This window comes from Sorex araneus, chromosome 1 (assembly GCF_027595985.1).
Source record: "Sorex araneus isolate mSorAra2 chromosome 1, mSorAra2.pri, whole genome shotgun sequence".
In the NCBI taxonomy this organism is placed as follows: Eukaryota; Metazoa; Chordata; class Mammalia; order Eulipotyphla; family Soricidae; genus Sorex; species Sorex araneus.
In genome coordinates, this window is record NC_073302.1 from 438033947 (window position 1) to 438057998 (window position 24052).

Here is a 24052-nt window from a genome sequence, read left to right on the forward strand (position 1 = left end):
CCCTACTGTCCTTTCCGTCCGGCCCCCGCACCTGACCATCTTGCCCCCACACTGGCTGCTGGGAGCCTGGGCATCCCGTCTCCCCACACCACTCTGGGGGTGCACGGGAGCGAGACGTGAGTCCGCTGATGAAAGGCAGGTGCACAATGGTGGGGTCTCCTGTGATACCCCACTTCGCGGGCACACGCGGTCTCCCCGACTAGGGTTTCCATCCCAGCGTCATCTCAGTGCTGACCGTGCACAGGGCCAGGCAGAGGACGGCAGGGGAAGCTTTGAGTCTGCCCCCATCCCCAACACGCGTGTGGGTCCCCCGAGGGCAGGCGTGCTGACGGTCACCGGGCATCTCCTGGTGACTCAGCAGGTCTCTCCTTCCCTCCTGAACTCAGAGCCAGCGAGCAGAGCCACGCAGTTCCCCAGCCTCAGCATGGACGAGAACTTCGACTTCCAGTTCAAGGTCATTGTCATCGGGGACTCTGGCGTGGGCAAGACGTGTGTGGTGCAGACCTTCGCCTACGGGGTCTACACCGATGACCAGCAGAGCACCATCGGCTTGGACTTCATCTTGCGTTCCATGGACATCGATGGCAAGAAAGTGAAGGTTGGGGGGCCGGGCTGGGTTTCCTCAAGCAGATACGAGTCCAAGGAAGGAGTGGGGTAAAGGGAAAACAGGAACCTCTTACAGGATCAGCCCCCCACCCCCAAGTCCTGGGGGTCTTTAAAATCAAAGCATCAGGATGGGGCAAAGCATCAAAGAAACCATCGCTCCATGTCACCATATGAAGGGCAGGTTTGTCCACTTCTCTATGGCTACCGGGAGGTCAAATTCCTGCACACGCAGATACCGTGAACAAAGTGCACAGAACTGTTAGGGCGCGGATCGAGATCTCCCTATAAGGACAAAGAGACTCCAGAGACTGCAAACAGCAAGCAGGGTTTATTGTAAGACTGGCTAGCCAGGGTCCAGCCGCCTACATGGACACGCAGGTCCAGCAGGTTGGGCAAAAGACCCCGAGCTTCTCCAAAGGAGATCTTATATAGGCCTTCCCCGGCCATTACAGCAGAGCCCGCGCATTTCATAGCCAATAGATTTGTAATATTGCAAACGTTCTTAACCAATCCATTTAAAAGGACATCACTCCTTAGCCTGTGGTTTTAGAGATCAGTATTCGCGCCAATATTCAGAAATGTCCCGGTTCTGGGGGCAGTCCTGGGTATTGTGATACGGGTCATGTGATATGGGTCTGGTTATCTGGTCTGACCACCACCCTTCTTGCGAACCGGGGTGCCTGTATCTGAATTCCTTGCTCAGGGGCAGAAAATCAAGTTATTCTAGAATGTGGGCTCCTGTAAAAAGAGTCTTAAGAAAGCTAAATAGATTCCTGTGGTCTGTCCTGGGCCAGATCCTCACAGAACTAGTCGCACACATGGGACATGGCCAGTGACCGTTTCGTTTCTTTGTTCTCCTTTCGCTTGTTTGGTTTTGGTTTCGGGCCATGTCACATGATGTTCAGGGATCCCTCCTGGCAGGGTCCAGGGGTCTGCATGCAGTGTCAGGGATTAAACAGGTCCGAACCTCAGCACTGCAGGAATGAGCTCTTGAGCACAGAGCCAGGAGTAAACCTGGAGCAGTGCTGGGTGTGTGGACAAAATAACACAATCATAGAGCCAGAGGAAGAGCGTTACCCACTTCCCTGAGCACATCTGGGAGCAACTGCGAGCACCCAGTGAGGACAATCCCTAAATTCACTGGGTGTGGCCCCAAACCAAAAAGATTTTTAAAAAAGCAAAAGACACCAAACCTCAGGACAGCAGATTCACCCTCCCAGCCAGGGTGCCTCCGGTGGAGACCCCGAAGCCTGGGCATACCTCAGTGTCGGGGGGAGGAACAGGAAATAACAACCCAGGCGGCACCAGATCCTGAGCCCATATCCTAGAAAGAGATCTCCATCTAAGGCCCAAAGAGCTGCCTTACTAATTTATGTATTTTGGAGCCACACTGCCAATACTCGGGGGTGGCTCCTGGCTCCACTCAGGAATCCCCCTGGCAGGGCTCGGGGACCGTGGGGGCTGCCGGGGGTTGAATCTGTATCAGTCACGTGCAAGGCACCGCCTTCCTGCTGTACCATCTCTCTGACCCTGAAACTGCCTTTTATTTTGGATTTTTTGATCCACCCCCAGTGGTGCTCAGGAATCACTCCTGGAGGGTTCCGGGGCCTCTATGGGGTGCCGGGGATCGAACCCGGATTGGCCAGGAGGACCAGGCAAGCGCCCTCCCTGCAGTTCTGTGACTCCAGGAAACTGTGTTTTTCAGAGTTGAGGGAGCTGTGCCCGTCAGGTGGGCCGCCCCCGACCCCCTCTGCTCCCGCCCCCTCCAGATGCAGGTGTGGGACACGGCGGGCCAGGAGCACTTCCGGACCATCACTCGGAGCTACTACCGCGGGGTGGACGCGGCCATCATCGCCTACGACATCACACGGCGCTCCTCGTTCGAGTCTGTTCCGCACTGGATTGACGATGTGAAGATGTACGGAGACGCCGACACGGTCATCATGCTGATGGGTCGGTACGGTGGTCTCGATGCCAGGCAACCCCGCCAGCCCCCTTCTGGGGCTCAACTCTCCGGGTCGCACAGTGCTCACGGCTTGTGTGGCAGTGGTTGGGAGGCAGCTGGACCCGGCGAGTCCGAACCTGGCCTGTGCCTAGGCCTTGAGTTTGATTCCCAGCACCCCCAGGGCCCCAGAGAATGGCGGGGTACATGCCTGGTGCTTCCCCCACCCACTACACACACACACACACACACACATACACACACACACACACACGGCAAGGGAACACGCAGGGCTGAGGCTGGAAGGGAGATCAGTGGTAGAGTCCAGGCCGAGAATGGATGAGACGCTACTTTGACCCCTGGGCCTGAGAGGGATCCTGCCCCCAGTCCAGAAACACAGCAGTAGACAGCACCTCAGGGCAGGTCTGGCCCAGGAATAGCATCAGGATCACTGACCCGTGGGGCATGAGATGGGCTGTGAATTTGTTAAGGAAAAAAAGCTCGGAAGGCTGGAGATAGTAGGAGAAGTACAGCACGGGCTGGAGCAATAGCACAGCGGGTAGGGCGTTTGCCTCGCATGCGGCCTACTCAGGTTTGATTCCCAGCATCCCATATGGTCCTCTGAGCACCGCCAGGAATAGTTCCTGAATGCAGAGCCAGGAGTAACCCCTGGGCATCTCCGGGTGTGACCAAAAGAGCAAAAGAAAAAAAAAGTAAAACACGGGCTAGAGCAATAGGACAGCAAGTAGGGCATTTGCCTTGCACGCAGCCAACCCGGGTTCAATTCCTAGCATCCCATATGGCCCCCTGAGCACTACCAGGAGTGATTTCTGAATGCAGAGCCAGGAGTAACCCTTGAGCTTTGCTGGGTGAGACCCAAGAAGCAAAAAGAAAAAGAAAAAAAAGAAGTAGTGCCTTGGCCTTGCCTGAGGCCGACCAGGTCCCATCCCTGCACCACATGGTCCCCAAAACCACCAGCAACACACCCCAAGAGCCCCGGGACAAAGCAGGGCGCGCCCTGAGCATTGCCTCCTGTGGGTTCAATCACCGCCCCCTCCACACACACACGAAAGGACCCCTGGCCAGCCCCGACAGGGCTTCAGGAGCAGAGAGGCAGCAGCGGGGTCAGCCCGGACACTCTCGGCTGCGGCTGTCATCTGGCAAAGTGCCAGCCCTTTCCGGCCACTCCTGTCGCTTCAGTTGTGCGAGCAGAGCTTCCTTCTCCTCCTCGGGGCTCGGCTCTCTGCCACGGGGCTGCTTCCTCTGTCGGCTCTTCCTGCCCCGCTGCCCCGCAGGGTCCGAGGGCCAGAGGCGTCCCCTGCGCTGAGCAGAGCCCAGGACCACTCAGACTCCTCGTGTGAAGGAATCCAGCTGGCAGGGCCTTGGGCTAGCAGCTGCCCACCCCACAGAGGCTTCCCCGAGCACTGCCAGGGGGCACTCCTGAGCACAGAGCCAAATCCCACCCCCACCCCCCCCACACACACACACAAAATGATTTAATGAGGGCAGGAGAGATCCCTCTGCTGTGACTCTGGGTTCAAAGCCCCAAGCGCACAGCCAGGAGTAGCCCCTGAACTCTGCCAGGTGAGGCCCCCCTGCAAAATCAACATTTAATGAGGTAAAGAGCACTTACTCCTGGCACATCAGGCGTGCTCAGGAGGGCAGAGTCACAGCACAGCGGGAGGGCACTTGATGTCACAGCTGACCTGGGTTCGATCCCCAGCACCACATGTTCTCTAAGCCCCACCAGGCGTGATCCCTGAGCACAGAACCAGGACTAAGCCCTGAGTGTCACCAGGTGTCATCCAAACTTCCTATCCCCCCCACCCCGAAAAGGGGACGGATTTGAATCTGCTGCAAGGCCTTCCTTGAGGCTGTGTCTGGCACACCAAGGCTGCCACACCTTGGGGTAGGGGCTGTGCCCAGGAGCAGACCTGCCTTTGCCTGCTGCACTCTGGAAGATTCTCTCCAGCCACATGCACTTGCCAGTTTGACTGACCCCAGCCAGCGACTGCCCTTTATTTCATCCTCTTCCCTTGAGGAAATTGATGAACTACAGGGCTACAGTGATATATATACAAACCTATACATGTGTACACACATCCACATGCATACTCACATATATACCCATGCATATACACGATCCAGCACACACACACACACACACACACACACACACACACACACACACACACAGAGGCATGCAAGTGTGCCTGGCAGGCTCTGAGTCCTGTCTGTGGGTCATGTCAGGGGTGATTTCCTGGTTGTGATCTCGTGCCGTGGCTAGAGGTGGCCCACGGGGAACTGGGTGGTTCCCAGGATCTGTGTATTTGCAAAAGGATCCTGGTTTCCATTCAACTGTTGTCAAATTCTTCCTGGGAGGGGAGTAAAGGGGGAGCTGGGAGACAGAGGTGGGCTACAAGGCCCCTCAGGGGACAATAATGAAAACCAGGTGGAGGAACCGGCCCCGCCTGGTTTCACTGTCAACACAGGCAAGAAATCCTCCGTCCCTGGGAGCTTCTCTTTGGATGCCGCCTCGAGACATCCTAGTCCCCCTGCGGGATGGAGTGCAGAGATGGACGCCCCCCTCGGTCAGCCCCCTCGGTCCTGGGCTCTCTGGGGAACTGGGCCTGTTCCGAGAGTGCTGAGATGGTGTCAGACACTGTCAGTGCGGAGGGGATGCGCATCTGCGCAGTTTACTGTCTAGATTCCCGACTGGGAAAAACATCCTAGGGCTCAGACAAAGCACAGGGCCAGGACACAGATGTCGCATGCAGCTGACCCACATCCGGTCCCCAAGCACTGCCGGGAGTGATCCCTGAGCACAGAGCCAGGAGTCAGCCCTGAGCACCACCAGGTCTTCAGAGCAGAGACCTGTCGTACCACTAAAACACGCACCTCTGGGCTGGCTCTCCACGCCCGTGTTCTCCAGCACAGATGTCGCTGGCCTGTCCCCACTCTGGACAAGCCCGTGTTCTCTCTTGAACACACACGTCTCCCACCGAGTTCCAGTAAAATCTTTCTTCATCATGAAAGCAGAGACGAGAACACGCCCCTCTGGCCGACCCTGAGTTGGCAGTGCCAGAAGATGGGCTCGACAGCGCCCCCTTTCGTGCTACCCACGACGGTGTTTGAGTTTCATGTGCCAGGGTGAATGTCCTTGTACTGCAGTGAGGGGATGTCGCTCCTGGCTGGGGGCTGGGGGGAGTGGCACTGTCCCTACTGGACGCTTGCACACACCTGCTCCTGTGTTGCTGCACCAGGTCTGAGGGCGGAGCTGCTGGGACCAAGCTCGGCTCAGGGGTCCAACTCCAGCCTCGTGCTTGGAAGGCCGGAGTGCCACGGCCCCATCTGAAGTGCAATCCTCAAAGTCTATTTAGAAAAAACAAACTGGAATAAGCGTTTCACTGGCTCCTGACTTCTCCCTCCCTCCCCCCAGGGACCAAGTCTGACCTGTGCGAGAGGCAGCAGGTGCCGTTCGAGGAAGCCTGTGCGCTGGCGGAGAATTTCAGCCTTCTGGACGCGCTCGAAACCTCGGCCAAGGAGTCCAGGAACATCAACGAGGCCTTCGAGCTCATGGCCAGGTTGCTGATCGCCCGCAACAGCCTGTCCCCGCTAAGCAGCGTCTTCTACTCCATGAACATTGTGATGGCCGCCTGCGGCCAGGGCTCCCAGGGTGCAAGACAGTGCTCCCAGGGTGGGAGATGGGACTCCCAGGGTTCGAGACGGGGCTCCCAGGGTGTGAGACTGGGTTCCAAGGGTGTAAGACTGGGTTCCCAGACTGTGAGACTGGATTCGCAGGGTGTAAGCAACAAGAGCAAGTGCTCCTGCTGAGCGCGCTCCCGGGGTCTGCCCAGTACCCATGTCTGCAGAATATACCCAGTGTCTGGCGGGTACCCCAGTGTCTGCCGAGTAACCCTGTCTGTAGAGTACCCAGGGTCTGCAGAGTACCTCTGTGTGCAGAGGGCCTCGGTGTCTGCAGAGTACCCCAGTGTCTACTGTGTCTCTGCGTTTACAGATTACCCAATCTGTAGAGTCCTCAGTGTCTTCAGAGTCCCCAGTGTCTGAGAGTTCCGGTGTCTGCAGAGTTCCCGGTGTCTGCCGAGTGCCTGGTTTCTGCCACGCCCCAGGGTCCGGAGCTGCTTGCCACTCGCCTTCCCCCTCCGAGGAGGGCCGAGTCCCTCTGCTGGCCTCCCTGCACAGCCAGACTGGACAGGACAGGTTTGCTCTGCATGTCCCCTGGGCCTTTTCTCTCCTGCAGACGCCAGGGAGCTGCCCGGGTCACGCATGGGGGCCAGCGCTCTCCCACAGACGGTCTGAGTACCCCAGGGGCCCTTCGGCCCTGACTGAAGAGTGATGAGAAGACAAGGGAGGAGACGGGAGGTCTGGAACATTCCGGAGCCATCTCCAGGAACCCGGCCTGGGCACAGGGAGCAGCGACAGGCCCGAATGCTGGTGAGGGTGGGGGCGCGTCCGGCTGGGTCAGCGGCAGCCATGTGTGCCCATCTCCTCGGACACGACACGGTCCACTCTAACTGTGCAGAGTCGGAGTCACCTGCCCGCTGTCCCTTGAGCTGGGACAGAGTAGCCAGTGTCTGCAGAGCACCTCAGTGTGTGATACTCAGTGATACCGAGTATCAAACCGATCCTGGCCTCGTAGGCCTGCAGACCCTGTGAGCAATAAACCTTGTTGGACAAAGCTCGTTGTCAGTTGAGATTCAGCACAGGACCCTAGGGCCAGCGGAGCTGGGCCAACCCCAGCACTGGCAGGGAACTGTCTGCCCGGGGACGGTCCCCGACGACTCCAATTCAGAGCATGGGCGAGAGTGCTCCCCCAGGATTGCTCCTGAGCCCTGAGGCCCAAGGGCCGCCAGGAGCGATCCCCGAGCACCACCGGGTGTGGCCTGACCTCCCCCAAAGGCGCCTCCTGCAGCACTTGGTGTCGGTTACGTACGAAAGGAATCTACGATCCCAATTCCACCATCCAAGAGAGCACGGGGGGAAGGCTCTTACCTGTACCAGCCGACCGGGGTCAGCCCTGCACCACACGAGGTCCCCTGAGCACCAACGGGGATTAGCTCCTGAGCACTTCAGGGTACGGCCCCAAACCCCAATTTCTTCTCACTAGATTTTGGGGGTGGTTTTGGGGGAGGGGTGTGTGTGCGGGAGCAGGCACATCAAGGAGTGATCAGGAGATACTCCTGGTTTTGTGCTCAGGAGTGACCCCTAGTGGTTCTTCGAGGACAATGCAAGATGCAGGGGGCTTCTCATCAGGGTCAGCAGGATGTGAGGCTCAGCCCCGGGACTCTCTCTCTGGCCTTCCTCCCAGGTTTCTGGGTTTTGTCTTTGGGTTCCAACCCCCAGCAGCACATATGGCCCCCCAAGCAGAGCCCTGAATGAGCCCTGAGCACTGCTGGGAGGGATCCCGCTTTGCCCCCCAATGGGGGAAGTGCATATTGCTCCTTCTAGGGCTGCAGGAAGTGGTGGAGGGAAGTGTGGGGAGGGGGCAGGGCTGAAGGAGAGCCTGCTCTGCACAACAGGCCCCCCAGGAAGCCACAGGCAAGAGTGACTGTTTCCTCTACCGAGACACCGAGATAGCGCCAACCTCTGACTGCTGAGAATGAAACTGCTGCTGGCGGGCAGGTGCCGGGACACCGGGTGCATTTCGTGAGCAGCAGCTGGGCTGCAGAGGCAGCACAGCGGGGCGGGCGCCTGCCTTGCTCCCGGCCCACCCAGGTACGATGCCTGGCAACCCCGTGTAGACGCCCCAGCCGGGTCGGCAGTACGCCCTTAGCACAGGCGGGTATGGCCCAAAAAGGGGGGTGGAAACTGAACCAGCACCGAGCACACCCCTGGCATGGCAGAAGCCCTGGGTGCGACTCGCACAGGCACGAAAGCCTTCTGCTGCTGTCTGGGCCACACCCAGGGCTGCTCTGGCCTCCCCGACTGCACTCAAGGACCACGTGCCAGGGAGGGACCCGACAGCAGCACCCACGGCAAGCACCTCAGCCTGACGCTCTCTCTGCGGCCAGAGAGCTTCCTGTACAGCACCGCGCACGACCCCCTTCCGGACAGCATGGACCCCCGCCACACCCCACCCTGGCACAGGGCCACAATGAAGGCTGAGATGCCTCCAGGACCAGATTTTGGGGACAACGCTGACCCCAGAGGTCAAGCTGACTTCCACTTTAGCCAAGAATGGGGGGGGCGGGGAAGCAAAATCAAAATAGAGACATCCCTTTCCCTGCCGGGGGGAGTGGAGGGCAGAGCGTTGTCAAGCACAGGGCCATCTGGAAAGGGTAAACACCTGACCCTGCCACCTGACCGCTAACACAGGACACGAACCCGAAGCTGCATGGCCAGTGACACCACAAAAACCTGACAACAAAACCCCTCAAACTCGGACCAAAGTTGGCCAAGCAAAGCGCCCAGGCTGGGAAGGCTAGAGGATCCTGAAACAAGCTTTTCATATCTTCAGGATGGAAATTCCTTTTGCACATAGAAACGCACCAGCCACCTGCAGAAACTGGTTTTCCAGCAGGAAGGGAAGGACCGGCTTCTAGAGCCTAGGGCATTATTCTCCCTCCCTACTTGTGTTTCAAAAAGCAACTCCCAGGACTTGAAGTTTTCATTGTTGCTGATGTCAGGCTGGAGAGAGGTTCTTTAGCCTCGAGTTTTTCAGTGGTCAAAAGTAATCCTTGAGGGGCTGGAGTGATAGCACAGCAGGTAGGGCGTTTGCCTTGCACGTGGCCCACCCAGGTTCGATCCCCAGCATCCCATATTGTTCCCCGAGCACCACCAGGAGTAATCCTTAGTGCAGAGCCAGGAGTAAGCCCTGTGCATCACTGGGTGTGAATCAAAAAGCAAGAAAAAAAAAAGCAAAAAGTAATACATGATAATGGTAAAAAGTAATATATGCAGCTTGGCAAAGACCAAGAATTTTTCTCTTTCCAATTCTGGCGAAGCTCAGGCTTACTACTCACTCTGCACCCAGGAATTACTCCTTCTGGGGACCTCCTGGGATGCCAGGGGCCGAACCCGGACCATCTAGATGCAAGACAGGTGTCCTACCCACACACCATCTTCCCAGCCCCTCTGCCCTTAGAAAGAATGAAGGCTCTCAGGCCCTGAAATACAGAGTCCCAATTCTGGAAGGAAGACTAATTGTGAGTCACTGAAAGTGGTTTAGGGACTTGTTGATTTTTTTTTAATTGAATCACTGTGAGCTGCAATTACAAAACTTTTATGTCTGAATTTCAGTCGTATGATTATTTAGACCCATGGACTTTAGCGTTCTCAGGGTTTGCATTACAGTTCTGTGAGGTTTTTTTTTTGTGTGTGTGTGCGATCTTGGGCAAGTTCCCTCAACTCTAAACACCAGCGCCATTTGCGTTTGTTTGGCATGCCAACAGTCACTGGTAACCAATGTTCACTACATGGAATTTAATGATATCAGAAAATCCAGGTGTCTCCAGACATGTATAGATATTATAGATATTATTCATACGTGATTTCGGGATCCCCATTCGAAACCACTACTGTTAAAAAAAATTGTGTTTGGAGTGGGCAGGAGTAATAGCACAGCGGGTAGGGCATTTGCCTTGCACGAGACCACCCCGGGTTTGATTCCCAGCATCCCATAAGGTCCCCAGAGCACCTCCAGGAGTAATTCCTGAGTGCAGAGCCAGGAGTAATCATTGCGGTTGAGACATGAAAAAGAAAAACAAATGTTTAGAGAAAATAGTACAGCAGGTTGAATGGCTCGCCTTGTGCACAGCTGACCCGGGTTCAACCCAGGTTCCATATATGGTCCCTGGAGCCCTACCAGGAGTGATCCCTGAGCACAGTCAAGAGTAAGCCCTGAACACCACTGGACGTGGCTCCAAAACAAACACAATCATGTTAAAACTAACTAAATTCCAATCCCTGCTAATAAAGCAACCCCAGAAGGCACCAGTATGGGCCGAACAATAGGAGAGTGGGTAGGGTTGCCCGGCACACGGCCTCGCCGGGTTCAGTCCCACCAACCCACATGGTCCCCAGCACCGTCCCGAGCAATTTGAGTGCAGAGCCGGAAGTAAGCCCTGAGCATCACCAGGTGTGACGCCTCCATCCACCCCCCAAAAAACAACCTATCTACTCACCTGCACGGCAGAGCCTGGCAAGATACCCATGGCGTATCCGATATGCCAAAAACAGTAACAAATCTCACAATGAAGATGTTACTGGTGCCCGCTGAAGCAAATAGATGAGCAGCGGGGTAACAGTGATATCAGTGATAGAGTGATACAGGACTCTTGAAATAGTAGAGTATCAAGCATTTGGATGACCCTAGTTCAAGCTCCAGTACCAACCATCACCTGAGCACAGAGCCAGGAGTAACCACTGGGCAACCACCAGAAGGAAAGAAAGGAGAGAGGGAGGGAGGGAGGGAAGGAAGGAAGGAAGGAAGGAAGGAAGGAAGGAAGGAAGGAAGGAAGGAAGGAAGGAAGGAAGGAAGGAAGGAAGGGAGGGAGGGAGGGAGGGAGGAAGGAAGTAAGGAAGGAAGAGAGAAAGGTAGGGAGGGAAGGAGGGAGAGAGAAAGCAAGAAAGCAAGAAAAGCAAGCAAGCAAGCAAGCAAGCAAGAAAGAAAGAAAGAGCCCTTTCTGGTGCTCCACGAGCTCCACCCCAGAGGTAACTGAACTACTTTGGACACGAGCAGCTCCCAGAAATGCCTCCAGACTGTGAACCGAGCCACTGGCCCATGCACCGCCAGCGGGGCAGGGTTTTTCTCTCCAGGCTTCTCCATCATATTAGCACCACAAAAGGGAAGTAAACGCTTGCAGTGATGGATTTTCCATGGACTTCATACAAAAATCCAAAACCTAATATCTCTTAATTGTCAGCAATGTGAAAAGGTTCCTTTTTAGCAGGTCTGACTGTGGGGGTAAACTCCAAACAATAATACTGAGCTTTTTGTTGAAATATTGAAGGTAATCAAAGTAGCAGCCATTTCTCTAGACTGTGAACTAAGACATAGCCCCACGCCGGCCGGGGAGAGGAAATATCCTCCTTTCTCGGTCCTTTTCCCTTTTCTGGGAGAAACCAGTGTGGCATCCACCATATTATGAGGTCTATTAAGCAGGCACAAACTTAGAGGAGTGGGAATGGGAGGGAAAAAAAATTTATGTACTTGGAACAGTGGGACGCTTGGGCAGTCTCGGGCCAATACCAGCACATGCTCCACCGAAATTCGACCCAAGTGGCCACACTTTTGTGCGGCCACGTTGCTGCTGATCAACCAGAATCCGGAGGCCAACTAGACTACTTTTGGTACCAGAAACTACTTGCAGCCATGTCTCTAGACTGTGAACTAAGCCATAGCCCCACGCCAGCCGAGGATGGGAAATATCCTTTATTCTCGTCGGGCGGCATGGTGTCAGCCATAATATGAGGACTATTTATTAAGCAGGCACAAACTTGGTGGCGCGGAAAGGAGAGAAAAAAAAATCTATATACTTGATACAGTGCGACTTCATATCTCTCCAGTCTCAGCAATGGAAAACTAATTATCAAATGCTTCCTTGGTGTAAGGCTGTCTTTCTTGGGAGGAAACTCCAACAATAGTGAGTTTTGTGTTGAAATATGGAATGTAATCAAGGTAAAGAGAAAATGAAGTGAAATTTATCAATTATGCAGGCGGGGATGGAGGGCGGGTTGGGAGGTAGACTGGGGTCTTTGGTGGTGGAATATGGGCACGGGTGAAGGGATGGGTGTTTGAGTATTGTATAACAGAGACATAAGCCTGAGAACTTTGTAACTTTCCACATGGTGATTCAAGAAAAGAAAGAAAGAAAGAAAGAAAGAAAGAAAGAAAGAAAGAAAGAAAGAAAGAAAGAAAGAAAGAAAGAAAGAAAGAAAGAAAGAAAGAAAGAAAGAAAGAAAGAAAGAAAGAAAGAAAGAAAGAAAGAAAGAAAGAAAGAAAGAAAGAAAGAAAGAAAGAAAGAAAGAAAGAAAGAAAGATGGGGTGGGGGAGGGAAAAAACGCTTCCCCACCTCCACCCACATTCCCAAACTGTTCTCTCACCCACCCTGCCCTCCGTGAGGGGCTCAGAGAGGAAGAGCTATTGCAACAGTTGCCATTTGTCTCTCCCCCCCCCCCCCCAAGCGCTGCCAGGTAGGGCTGGGTGAAGCGTCTGGCTTGTTCTTTCCAGACACTGTTATCAGGAGCCAACACTGGACTCTCGGACTCCCTGTGATCGCCCCTCCATCCTGTGGGCCGGGTCTGCCTGAGCGTTTCTCTTGGGCAGGAAGGAGGAATGGGGCCAGCGGGCAGTGCTCAGGAGCCACTCCCAGAGGGGCTCAGACCCAGGCCTCCTACAGCCACCAGCCCGCGGGGCCACCCGTGGCTCAGACATCACGTTATTGTTATTTGAAGGAGTGTTGTGGGTTTGTTTGTTTGTTTCTAACCTGACAGTGCTCAGGGGCTACTCCTGACTGAGACTCCTGGCAGTGCCCCACGTGGCAGCGGGCACCCACTGCAGGTGGACAACAGGCCAGGCAAGCGCCTGTCCCAGGTGCTCTCTGCTTCCCAGTTGGCTGTCCCGTCAGAGCCCCTCGGTTTCTCAAGCCCAGACCCCACTGCAGGGCCCCTGCCCCGGCGCCGTCCCCACCCGGGGACGAGGGGGAGGAGCCTGGGCCTCCTGGCCTGCCGATGCTGGAGTCTGGCTTTGGCTGGGCATTTCATCTGCACCTGGCCCCGCCTGTCGCCTAGGGCTGAGGCGGGGCCTGGGCCTTCCTTTCCCTTTCTTCTGTGGAAGATCCCCCTGGCTCAGGTTTACAGTTCCCGCCACACCCAGCACGGGATTCGCACCTTTTGGCAGGTGAGAGTGCTGGAGGCTTGGAGGGGGTGTGGCCAGGGTGAGGGCGCCTTTCTCTCAGCAGGACAGTGATGGCGGCGCCTGGACACTAGGGAGAGAGGGGTCCTGGGGGGGGAGGCCTGGGGGTCAGATTTCAGCTCAGGAATCGGGGACCAGGTCCAGGGAGTGAAAGGGCTTTTCTGTCATTGGAAAAGTCAGAGGGGGGCGAAGTGGGCGCCCGGGTGGGCTGTGTGGGCGGGGTCCGCTCACTCTGTCCTGGGCTTAAGGGGGGCCTGGAGAACTGGGGGAGCCCTTGGAGAACTTGGGATTGGACCTCCTGGGACTCGGGGCTTTTCCGTCCGCGGGTTGATGAACCTCCTCGCCTTTTCTAGGACTCTGTTTTGGGGGTGTCGGGGGCAGGGTTGGTTGGGGGAATCACAGCCCTGCTCAGGGCTTACCCTAGACTGAGGCAGCCTGGGGGCTGGAGAAGGGTGTCGATTCCTGCTGGGCAGGTCTCCAAGCGGGAGGTGGGGCACAAGGAACCCAACCAGGGCATCCGCAGGGACAGGCCCTTCCAAGAATACCTGCGGGGCTGTGGTGAGGAAGGGCTCAGGGCGGTCTCCTGCGCACAGAGGCGCAGGGCAGCAGGTGGAGACCCCAGGGGGTCAAGGGCACCCCAGCAGCCACACCAGAGCGCCCAGTGAGGCAGTGCCTGCGGGGCTCAAAGACAGCAGAGCAGGGGTGTGTGTGTGTGTGTGTGTGTGTGTGTAGGGAGGGGTGATCCCTGAGCACAACCAGATGTGACTCCCAGACTTCCCCCTCAAAAAGTACAATACTTGGGGCTGGATCGATAGCACAGTGGGCAGGGCGTTTGCCTTACTCGCGGCCGACCCGGGTTCAAATCCCAGCATCCCATATGGTCCCCTGAGCACCGCCAGGAGTAATTCCTGAATGCAGAACCAGGAGTAACCCCTGTGCATCGCCAGGTGTGATCCAAAAACAAACAAAAAAAAGTACAATACTTAAAGTGTGTGTGTGTGTGTCTGTGTGTGTATGTGTGTAGATATATATTAGACAACAGACTCCAGCACGTAGATACATATTTGGTTTTTGGGCGATACCTTGTCATGCTCAGGGATCACTCCTGGCGGTGCTCAGGGTGGAACCGAGGTTGGCCATCACAAGGCAAATGGCCTCCCCGAGGACTGTGCCAACCTTTATTTTTTCTTTGGTCCCGGGCTCTACCCAGCAGTGCTGCTGGAGGTGTCAGGGAACCATGTGGTGCCAGGGACGGAGCCCGGGCCTCCTGCACGCAAAGCCTGAGCTCAGCCCTTTGAGCTATCTCTGGCCCACCCCTCACTATGTATACACACACACACACACACACACACACACACACACACACACACACACACACACACATATATATACATATATATGTGTTAAGATATCTCCTTTATTTATTTATTGCTGTTTTGGTCGCAGCCTGTGATGCTCAGGGCTTACTCCTGGCTCTGCCCTCAGGAATGACCCCTGGCAGTGCTGGGCGGACCCTATGAGATGCTGGGGATTGAACCGGATCAGCCACGTGCTAGGCAAATGCCCTCCCTACTGTCCTTTCCCTCCGGCCCCCGCACCTGACCATCCTGCCCCCGCACTGGCTGCTGGGAGCCTGGGCATCCCGTCTCCCCACACCCCTCTAGGGGTGCACGGGAGCGAGACGAGAGTCCGCTGATGAAAGGCAGGTGCACAATGGTGGGGTCTCCTGTGATACCCCACTTCTCGGGCACACGTGGTCTCCCTGACTAGGGTTTCCATCCCAGCGTCATCTCAGTGCTGACCCTGCACAGGGCCAGGCAGGGGACGGCGGGGGAAGCTTTGAGTCTGGCCCCCCATCCCCAACACGCGTGTGGGTCCCCCGAGGGCAGGCGTGCTGACAGTCACGGGGCATCTCCTGGTGACTCAGCGGGTCTCTCCTTCCCTCCTGAGCTCAGAGCCAGCGAGCAGAGCAACGCAGTTCCCCAGCCTCACCATGGCCCTGGACGACAACTTCGACTTCCAGTTCAAGGTCATTCTCATCGGGGACTTCACCGTGGGTAAGACGTGCGTGGTGCACCACTTCGCCTCCGGGGTCTGCAGGGAGGCACAGCAGAGCACCATTGGCGTGGACTTCATCTTGCGTTCCCTGGACATCGACGGCAAGAAAGTGAAGGTTGGGGGGCCGGGCTGGGTTTTCCTCAAGGAGATACGAGAGTCAGGAAGGAGTGGGGTAAAGGGAAAACAGGAACCTCTTACAGGATCAGCCCCCCACCCCCAAGTCTAGGGGGTCTTTAAAATCAAAGCATCGGGAAGGGGCAAAGCATGAAAGAAACCATCGCTCCATGTCACCATGTGAAGGGCAGGTGTGTCCACTTCTCTATGGCTACCGGGAGTCAAATTCCTGCACACGCAGATACCGTGAACAAAATGCAAAGAACTAGTCGCACACATGGGACATGGCAAGTGACCGTTTTGTTTTCTTTGTTCTCCTTTTACTTGTTTGGTTTTGGTTTCGGGCCATGTCACATGATGTTCAGGGATCCCTCCTGGCAGGTCCGGGCTCTGCATGCACTGTCAGGGATCAAACGGGTCCAAACCTCAGCACTGCAGGAATGAGCTCTTGAGCACAGAGCCGGGAGTAAACCTGGAGCAGAGCTGGGTGTGTGGACAAAATAACACAATCTTAGAGCCAGAGGGAGAGCGTTACCCGCTTCCCTGAGCAGATCTGGGAGCAACTGCGAGCACCCAGCAAGGACAATCCCTAAATTCACTGGGTGTGGCCAAAACCAAAAGGATTTTTTTAAAGAGAACAAAAGACACCAAATCTCAGGACAGCTTGTTCACCCTCCCAGCCAGGGCGCCTTCGGTGGAGAACCGGAAGCCAGGGCATACCTCGGTGTCGGAGGAGGAACAGGAAATAACCCAGGCAGCACCAGATCCCTGAGCCCATATCCTAGAAAGGAGGCCCAGAGAGCCGCCTTACTTACTTATTTATTTATGAATTTTGGAGCCACACTGCCAATGCTCAGGGGTAGCTCCTGGTCCCACTCAGGAATCACCCCTGGCAGGGCGTGTGGGGTGCCGGGGGTTGAATCTGTATCAGCCACGTGAAAGGCGTGTACCCTGCTGACCATATCTCTGACCCTAAAACTGTTTTTATTTTGGATTTTTTGATCCACCCCCAGTGGTGCTCAGGAATCACTCCTGGAGGGTTCCGGGGCCTCCATGGGGTGCCGAGGATCGAACCCGGATTGGCCAGGAGGAGCAGGCAAGCGCCCTCCCTGCAGTTGTGTGACTCCAGGAAACTGTGTTTTTCAGAGTTGAGGGAGCTGTGTTCCTCAGGTGGGCCGCCCCCGACCCCCTCTGCTCCTGCCCCCTCCAGATGCAGGTGTGGGACACCGCAGTCCAGGAGAGCTACCGGGCCATCACTCGGAGCTACTACCGCAGGGTGGACGCGGCCATCATCGCCTACGACATCACGCTTCGCTCCACCTTCGGGTCTGTTCCATACTGGATTGACGAGGTGAAGATGTACAGAGACACCGACACGGTCATCATGCTGATAGGTCTGTATGGGAGCCTCAAGGCCTCGGGCAACCCTGCCAGCCCCCTGCTGGGGCTCAGCTCCAAGGGATGAGCAGTGCTCAGGCGCGCGTGGCAGTGGTCAGGAGGCAGCTGGACCGGGCAAGTCTGTACCTGGCCTGTGCCAAGGCCTTGAGTTTGATCCCCAGCACCCCACGGCCCCAGAGCACATGCCTGGCGCCCCCTCCCCTCCACACACACACACGGCAAAGGAACACGCAGGGCTGAGGCTGGAAGGGAGATCAGTGGTAGAGTCCAGGCCAAGAATGGATGAGACGCTACTTTGCCTCCTGGGTTTGAGAGGAATCGAGCCCCCAGCCCAGAAAGCACAGCAGTAGACAGCACTCAGGACATTTCTGGCCCAGGAATAGTATCAGAGTCACTGACCCATGGGGCATGAGGCATGGGGTGTGAATTTGTTAAGGAAAAAAAGCTCTGAAGGCTGGAGATAGTATGAGAAGTAAATCATGGGCTGGAGCGATAGCACAGCGGGTAGGGCGTTTGCCTTGCAAGCAGCCAACCTGGGTTCGATTCCCAGCATCCCATATGGGCCTCTGAGCACCGCCAGGAATAGTTCCTGAATGCAGAGCCAGGAGTAATCCCTGTGCATCTCCAGGTGTGACCAAAAAAGCAAAAGAAAAAAAGAGTAAAACACGGGCTGGAGCGATAGCACAGCAAGTAAGGCATTTGCCTTGCATGCAGCCAACCCGGGTTCAATTCTCAGCATCCCATATGTTCCCCTGAGCACTGCCAGGAGTGATTTCTGAGTGCAGAGCCAGCAGAAAACCTTGAGCTTTGTTGGGTGAGACCCAAAAAGCAAAAGAAAAAAAAAAAGAAGCAAAGCCCTGGCCTTGACTGAGGCCGACCAGGTCCCCTCCCTGCACCACTTGGTCCCCAAAACCACCAGCAACAAACCCCAGGAAAGCGGGACCAAGCAGGGCGCGCCCTGAGCATTGCCTCCTGTGGGTTCAATCACCGCCCCCTCCACACACACACGAAAGGACCCCTGGCCAGCCCCGACAAGGGGTTCAGGAGCAGAGAGGCAGCAGCGGGGTCAGCCCGGACACTCTCGGGCTGCGGCGTCATCTGGCAAAGTGCCAGGCCTTTCCGGCCACTCCTGTCGCTTCAGTTGTGCGAGCAGAGCTTCCTTCTCCTCCTCGGGGCTCAGCTCTCTGCCACGGGGCTGCTTCTTCTGTCGGCTCTTCCTTCCCCGCTGCCCCGCAGGGTCCGAGGGCCAGAGGCGTACCCTGCACTGAGCAGAGCCCAGGACCACTCAGACTCCTCGTGTGAAGGAATCCAGCTGGCAGGGCCTTGGGCTAGCAGCTGCCCACCCCACAGAGGCTTCCCCGAGCACTGCCAGGGGGCACTCCTGAGCACAGAGCCAAGTCCCACCCCACCCCACACACAAAACTACGATTTAATGAGGGCAGGAGAGATCCCTCTGCTGTGACTCTGGCTTCAAACCTGAACACTGCCAGGTGAGGCCCCCTGCAAAATCAACATTGAATAAGACAAAGAGCACTTACTCCTGGCACATCAGGCGTGCTCAGGAGGGCAGAGTCACAGCACAGCGGGGAGGGCACTTGATGTCACAGCTGACCTGGGTTCAATCCCCAGCACCACATATGTTCTCTAAGCCCCACCAGGAGTGCTCCCTGAGCACAGCACCAGGACTAAGCCCTGAGTGTCACCAGGTGTCATCCAAACTTCCTATCCCCCCACCCCGAAAAGGGGACAGATTTGAATCTGCTGCAAGGCCTTCCTTGCGGCTGTGTCTGGCACACCAAGGCTGCTGCTGGGGTGGGGGCTGTGCCCAGGAGCAGACCTGCCTTTGCCTGCTGCACTCTGGAAGATTCTCTCCAGCCACATGCACTTGCCAGTTTGACTGACCCCAGCCAGCGACTGCCCTTTATTTCATCTCTTCCCTTGAGCAAATTGATGAACAAGAGGGCTACAGTGATATATATACAAACCTATACATGTATACACACATCCACATGTATACTCACATATATACCCATGCATATACACGATCCAACACACACACACACACACACACACACAGGCATGCAAGTGTGGCTGGCAGGCTCTGAGTCATGTCTGTGGGTCATGTCAGGGGTGATTTCCTGGTTTTGATCTTGTGCCGTGGCTAGAGGTGGCCCACGGGGGACTGGGTGGTTCCCAGGATCTGTGTATTTGCAACTTCCTGCAAATGGATCCTGGTTTCCATTCAACTGTTGTCAAGTTCTTCCTGGGAGGGGAGTGAAGGGGGAGCTGGGAGACAGAGGTGGGCTACAAGGCCCCTCAGGGGACAGCAATGAAAACCAGGTGGAGGAACCGGCCCCGCCTGGTTTCACTGTCAACACAGGCAAGAAATCCTCCGTCCCTGGGAGCTTCTCTTTGGATGCCACCTCGAGACATCCTAGTCTCCCTGCGGGATGGAGGTGCAGAGCTGGACGCCCCCCTCGGCCAGCCCCCTCGGTCCTGGGCTCTCTGGGGAACTGGGCCTGTTCCGAGAGTGCTGAGATGGGGTCACAGACACTGTCAGTGCGGAGGGGATGCGCATCTGCGCAGTTTACTGTCTAGATTCTCGACTGGGAAAAACATCCTAGGGCTCAGACAAAGCACAGGGCCAGGACACAGATGTCGCATGCAGCTGACCCACATCCGGTCCCCAAGCACTGCCGGGAGTGATCCCTGAGCACAGAGCCAGGAGTCAGCCCTGAGCACCACCAGGTCTTCAGAGCAGAGACCTGTCGTACCACTAAAACACGCACCTCTGGGCTGGCTCTCCACGCCCGTGTTCTCGAGCACAGATGTCGCTGGCCTGTCCCCACTGTGGACAAGCCCGTGTTCTCTCTTGAACACACATGTCTCCCACCGAGTTCCAGTAAAAGCTTTCTTCATCATGAAAGCAGAGACGAGAATACACGCCTCTGGCCCTCCCTGAGTTGGCAGTGGCAGAAGATGGGCTCGACAGCGCCCCCCTTCGTGCTACCCACGACGGTGTTTGAGTTTTGTGTGCCAGGGTGAATGTCCTTGTACTGCAGTGAGGGGATGTCGCTCCTGGCTGGGGGAGTGGCACTGTCCCTGCTGGACGCTTGCACACACCTGCTCTTGTGTTGCTGCACCAGGTCTCAGGGCGGAGCTGCTGGGACCAAGCTCGGCTCAGGGGTCCAACTCCAGGCCTCGTGCTTGGAAGGCCGGAGTGCCACGGCCCCATCTGAAATGCAATCCTCAAAGTCTGTTTAGAAAAAACAAACTGGGGGCTGGAGTGATAGCACAGCGGGTAGGGCGTTTGCCTTGCACGCGGCCAACCAGGGTTCGAATCTCAGCATCCCATATGGTCCCCTGAGCACCGCCAGGGGTAATTTCTGAGTGCATGAGCCAGGAATGACCCCTGTGCATTGCTGGGTGTGACACAAAAAGCAAAAAAAAAAAAAAAAAAGAAAGAAAAACCAAACTGGAATAAGCAGTTCACCGGCTCCTGACTTCTCCCTCCCCACCTCCCAGGGACCAAGTCTGACCTGTGGGAGAAGCGGCAGGTGCTGTTCGAGGAAGCCTTAGCGCTGGCGGAGAATTTCAGCCTCCTGGCGGCGCTCGAGACCTCGGCCAAGGAGTCCAGGAACATCAACGAGGCCTTCGAGCTCATGGCCAGGGTGCTGATCGCCAGCAACAGCCTGTCCGCCCTGAGCAGCGTCCCCAACTCCACGGCCATCGTGCTGGCCCCCCGCTCCCAGGGCTCCCAGGGTCTGAGTCAGGGCTCCCCGGGTGCTAGACAGGGCTCCCAGGGTGCGAGACAGGGCTCCCAGGGTATGAGACAGGGCTCCCAGGGTGTGAGACTGGGTTCCCAGGGTGCAAGCAAAAAGTGCAAGTGCTGCTGCTGAGCGCGCTCCCGGGGTCTGCCCAGTACCCATGTGGGCGAATATACCCAGTGTCTGCCAGGTACCACAGTGTCTGCTGAGTACCTGAGTCTGTAGAGTACCCAGGGTCTGCAGAGTATTTCCTTGTGCTGAGGGCCTCGGTGTCTGCAGAGTACCCCGTGTCCGCTGTGTCTCTGCGTTTACAGATTACCCAATCTGTAGAGTACCCAGTGTCTGCAGAGTACTCCGGTGTCTCGCAGAATACCCCAGTGTCTGCAGAGTACCCAGTGTCTGCAGAGTACCCAGTGTCTGCAGAGTCCCCAGTGTCTGCAGAGTACCCCCCCTGTGTGCTGAGGACCACGGTGTCTGCAGAGTTCCCGGTGTCTGCCGAGTGCCTGGTTTCTGCCGTGCCCCAGGGTCCGGAGCTGCTTGCCACTCGCCTTCCCCACAAGGAGGGCCGAGTCCCTCTGCTGGCCTCCCTGGCACAGCCAGACTGGACAGGACAGGTTTGCTCTGCATGTCCCCTGGGCCTTTTCTCTCCTGCAGACGCCAGGGAGCTGCCCGGGTCGCAGTGGGGGCCGGCTCTCTCCCACAGACGGTCTGAGTACCCCCGGGGCGCTTCCCCTTCGGCCCTGACTGAAGAGTGATGAGAAGACAAGGGAGGAGACGGGAGGTCCGGAACATTCCGGAGCCATCTCCAGGAACCCGGCCTGGGCACTGGGAGCAGCGACAGGCCCGAATGCCGGTGAGGGTGGGGGCGCATCCTGCTGGGGTCAGTGGCTGCCCTGTGTGCCCATCTCCTCGGAAACGACACCGTCCACTCTAACTGTGCAGAGTCGGAGTCACCTGCCCGCTGTCCCTTGAGCTGGGACAGAGTAGCCAGTGTCCGCAGAGCACCTCAGTGTGTACCGAGTATCAGACCGATCCTGGCCTCATAGGCCTGCAGACCCCGGGAGCAATAAACCTTGTTGGACAGAGCTGGTTGTCTGCTGAGATGCAGCACAGGACCCTAGGGCCAGCGGAGCTGGGCCAACCCCAGCACCGGCAGGGAACTGTCTGCCCGGGACGGCCCCCAGCAACTCCAGTTCAGAGCACTGCCGAGAGTGCTCCCCCAGGACCGCTCCTGAGCCCTGAGGCCCAAGGACCGCCAGGAGCGATCCCCGAGCACCACCGGGTGTGGCCTGCCCTCCCCCAAAGGCGCCTCCTGCAGCACTTGGTGTCGGTTACGTACGAAAGGAATCTACGATCCCAATTCCACCATCCAAGAGAGCACGGGGGGAAGGCTCTTACCTGTACCAGCCGCCCGGGGTCAGCCCTGCACCACACGAGGTCCCCTGAGCACCAACGGGGATTAGCTTCTGAGCACTAGAGGGTACGGCCCCAAACCCAATTTCTTCTCACTAGATTTTGGGGGTGGTGGTGGTGGTGGTGGTGGTGGGGTGGGGGTGGGGGAGGGCAGGCACATCAAGAAGTGATCAGGAGATACTCCTGGCTCTGTGCTCAGGAGTGACCCCTAGTGGTTCTTCGAGGACAAGGCAAGGTGCCAGGGGGCTTCTCATCAGGGTCAGCGGGATGTGAGGCTCAGCCCCGGGACTCTCTCTCAGGCCTTCCCCCCCGGTTTCTGGGTTTTGTCTTTGGGTTCCCACCCCCAGCAGCACATATGGCCCCCCAAGCAGAGCCCTGAATGAGTCCTGAGCACTGCTAGGAGGGACCCCCACTTTGCCCCACAATGGGGGAAGTGCATATTGCTCCTTCTAGGGCTACAGGACGTGGTGGAGGGAAGTGTGGGGAGGGGGCAGGGCTGAAGGAGAGCCTGCGCTGCACTCGAGGACACCCCAGGAAGCCACAGGCCAGAGAGACTGTTTCCTCCACCGAGACACCGAGATAGCGCCAACCTCTGACTGCTGAGAATGAAACGGCTGCTGGCGGGCAGGTGCCGGGACACCGGTTGCATTTAGTGAGCAGCAGCTGGGCTGCAGAGGCGGCACAGCGGGGCGGGAGCCTGCCTTGCTCACGGCCCACCCAGGTTTGATCCCTGGCAGCCCCGCGTAGACGCCCCCAGCCCGGTCGGCAGTACGCCCTTAGCACAGGCAGGTATGGCCCAGAAAGGGGGGTGGAAATTGAACCAGCACCGAGCACACCCCTGGCATGGGAGAAGCCCTGGGTGCGACTCGCACAGGCACCAAAGCCTTCTGCTGCTGTCTGGGGCTCACCCAGGGCTGCTCTGGCCTCCCCGACTGCACTCAAGGACCACGTGCCAGGGAGGGACCCGACAGCAGCACCCAGGGCAAGCGCCTCAGCCTGACGCTCTCTGCATCCAGAGAGCTCCTGTACAGCACCGCGCACGACCCCCTTCCGCACAACATGGACCCCCGCCACACCCCACCCCGGCACAGGGCCACAATGAAGGCTGAGATGCCTCCAGGACCAGATTTTGGGGACAACGCTGACCCCAGAGGTCAGGCTGACTTCCACTTTAGCCAAGAATTAGGGGAGAGGTTGCAAACAGCAGAATCAAACTAGAGACATCCCTTTCCCTGCGGGGGGAGGGGAGGGCGGGGCGTTGTCAAGCACAGGGCCATCTGGCAAGGGTAAACACCTGACCCAGCCACCTGACCACTAACACAGGACACAAACCCGAAGCTGCATGGGCAGCGACACCATCCACAGCGGCCCAGAGCCATGGCACCAGCGTCCCTCAGCTGCCGGAGCACGGAGAGGTGACTTCACCACGCACTTCGTACCAGTCAGCCCTATCATGCATGGATGGCATGTCCTGGTGCATGCCACAGTGGATGTGGCGCCACTTACCCAGCCACACTGTCTTCTGGCTGCCTCCCTCACAGCTTGTTTCAGGATCCCCTAGCCTTCCCAGCCTGGGCACTTTGTTTGGCAAACTTTGGTCCTCGTTTGAGGGGTTTTGTTGTCAGGTTTTTGTGAAGCGTGCCACTCCCTCCCCTCAAACCCCTCTGAACCCTCACTCTTGGGGCCAGGGAGCCAGGGGCCAGGATGCTGACCTGTAAGGTCCCCCAGCACCACTAGAGGTCACTCCTGAGCACAGGACCAGGACTAAGCCCTTAGCACTGCCCCTTTTGGCTGAAGGCCCCCTCCCACCCTCCAGGTATGTGTAATTCCTGGGAGGGCAACTCAGCACAGTGTCTGCTCTCCCCTCCCTCCCCCTCC

At 57.1% G+C, this 24052-nt stretch overlaps 2 protein-coding genes across 2 annotated transcripts; both read left to right on the forward strand.

Annotated features, from left to right (window-relative positions):
• The first annotated feature begins 424 nt into the window (after positions 1-424).
• Positions 425-6905, forward strand: LOC129402541 (ras-related protein Rab-19-like). The gene is made up of 5 exons (XM_055129500.1): positions 425-598; positions 2376-2559; positions 5988-6224; positions 6679-6769; positions 6860-6905. Exons 1-5 carry the CDS (start codon positions 425-427, stop codon positions 6903-6905), a joined length of 732 nt encoding a protein of 243 aa, XP_054985475.1.
• Positions 6906-15417: 8512 nt separating this feature from the next.
• LOC101549369 (ras-related protein Rab-19) lies at positions 15418-23735 on the forward strand. The gene is made up of 5 exons (XM_055129509.1): positions 15418-15597; positions 16807-16990; positions 20520-20756; positions 23193-23327; positions 23716-23735. The coding sequence occupies exons 1-5, from the start codon at positions 15418-15420 to the stop codon at positions 23733-23735; spliced, it is 756 nt and encodes a 251-aa protein (XP_054985484.1).
• Positions 23736-24052: the final 317 nt, after the last annotated feature.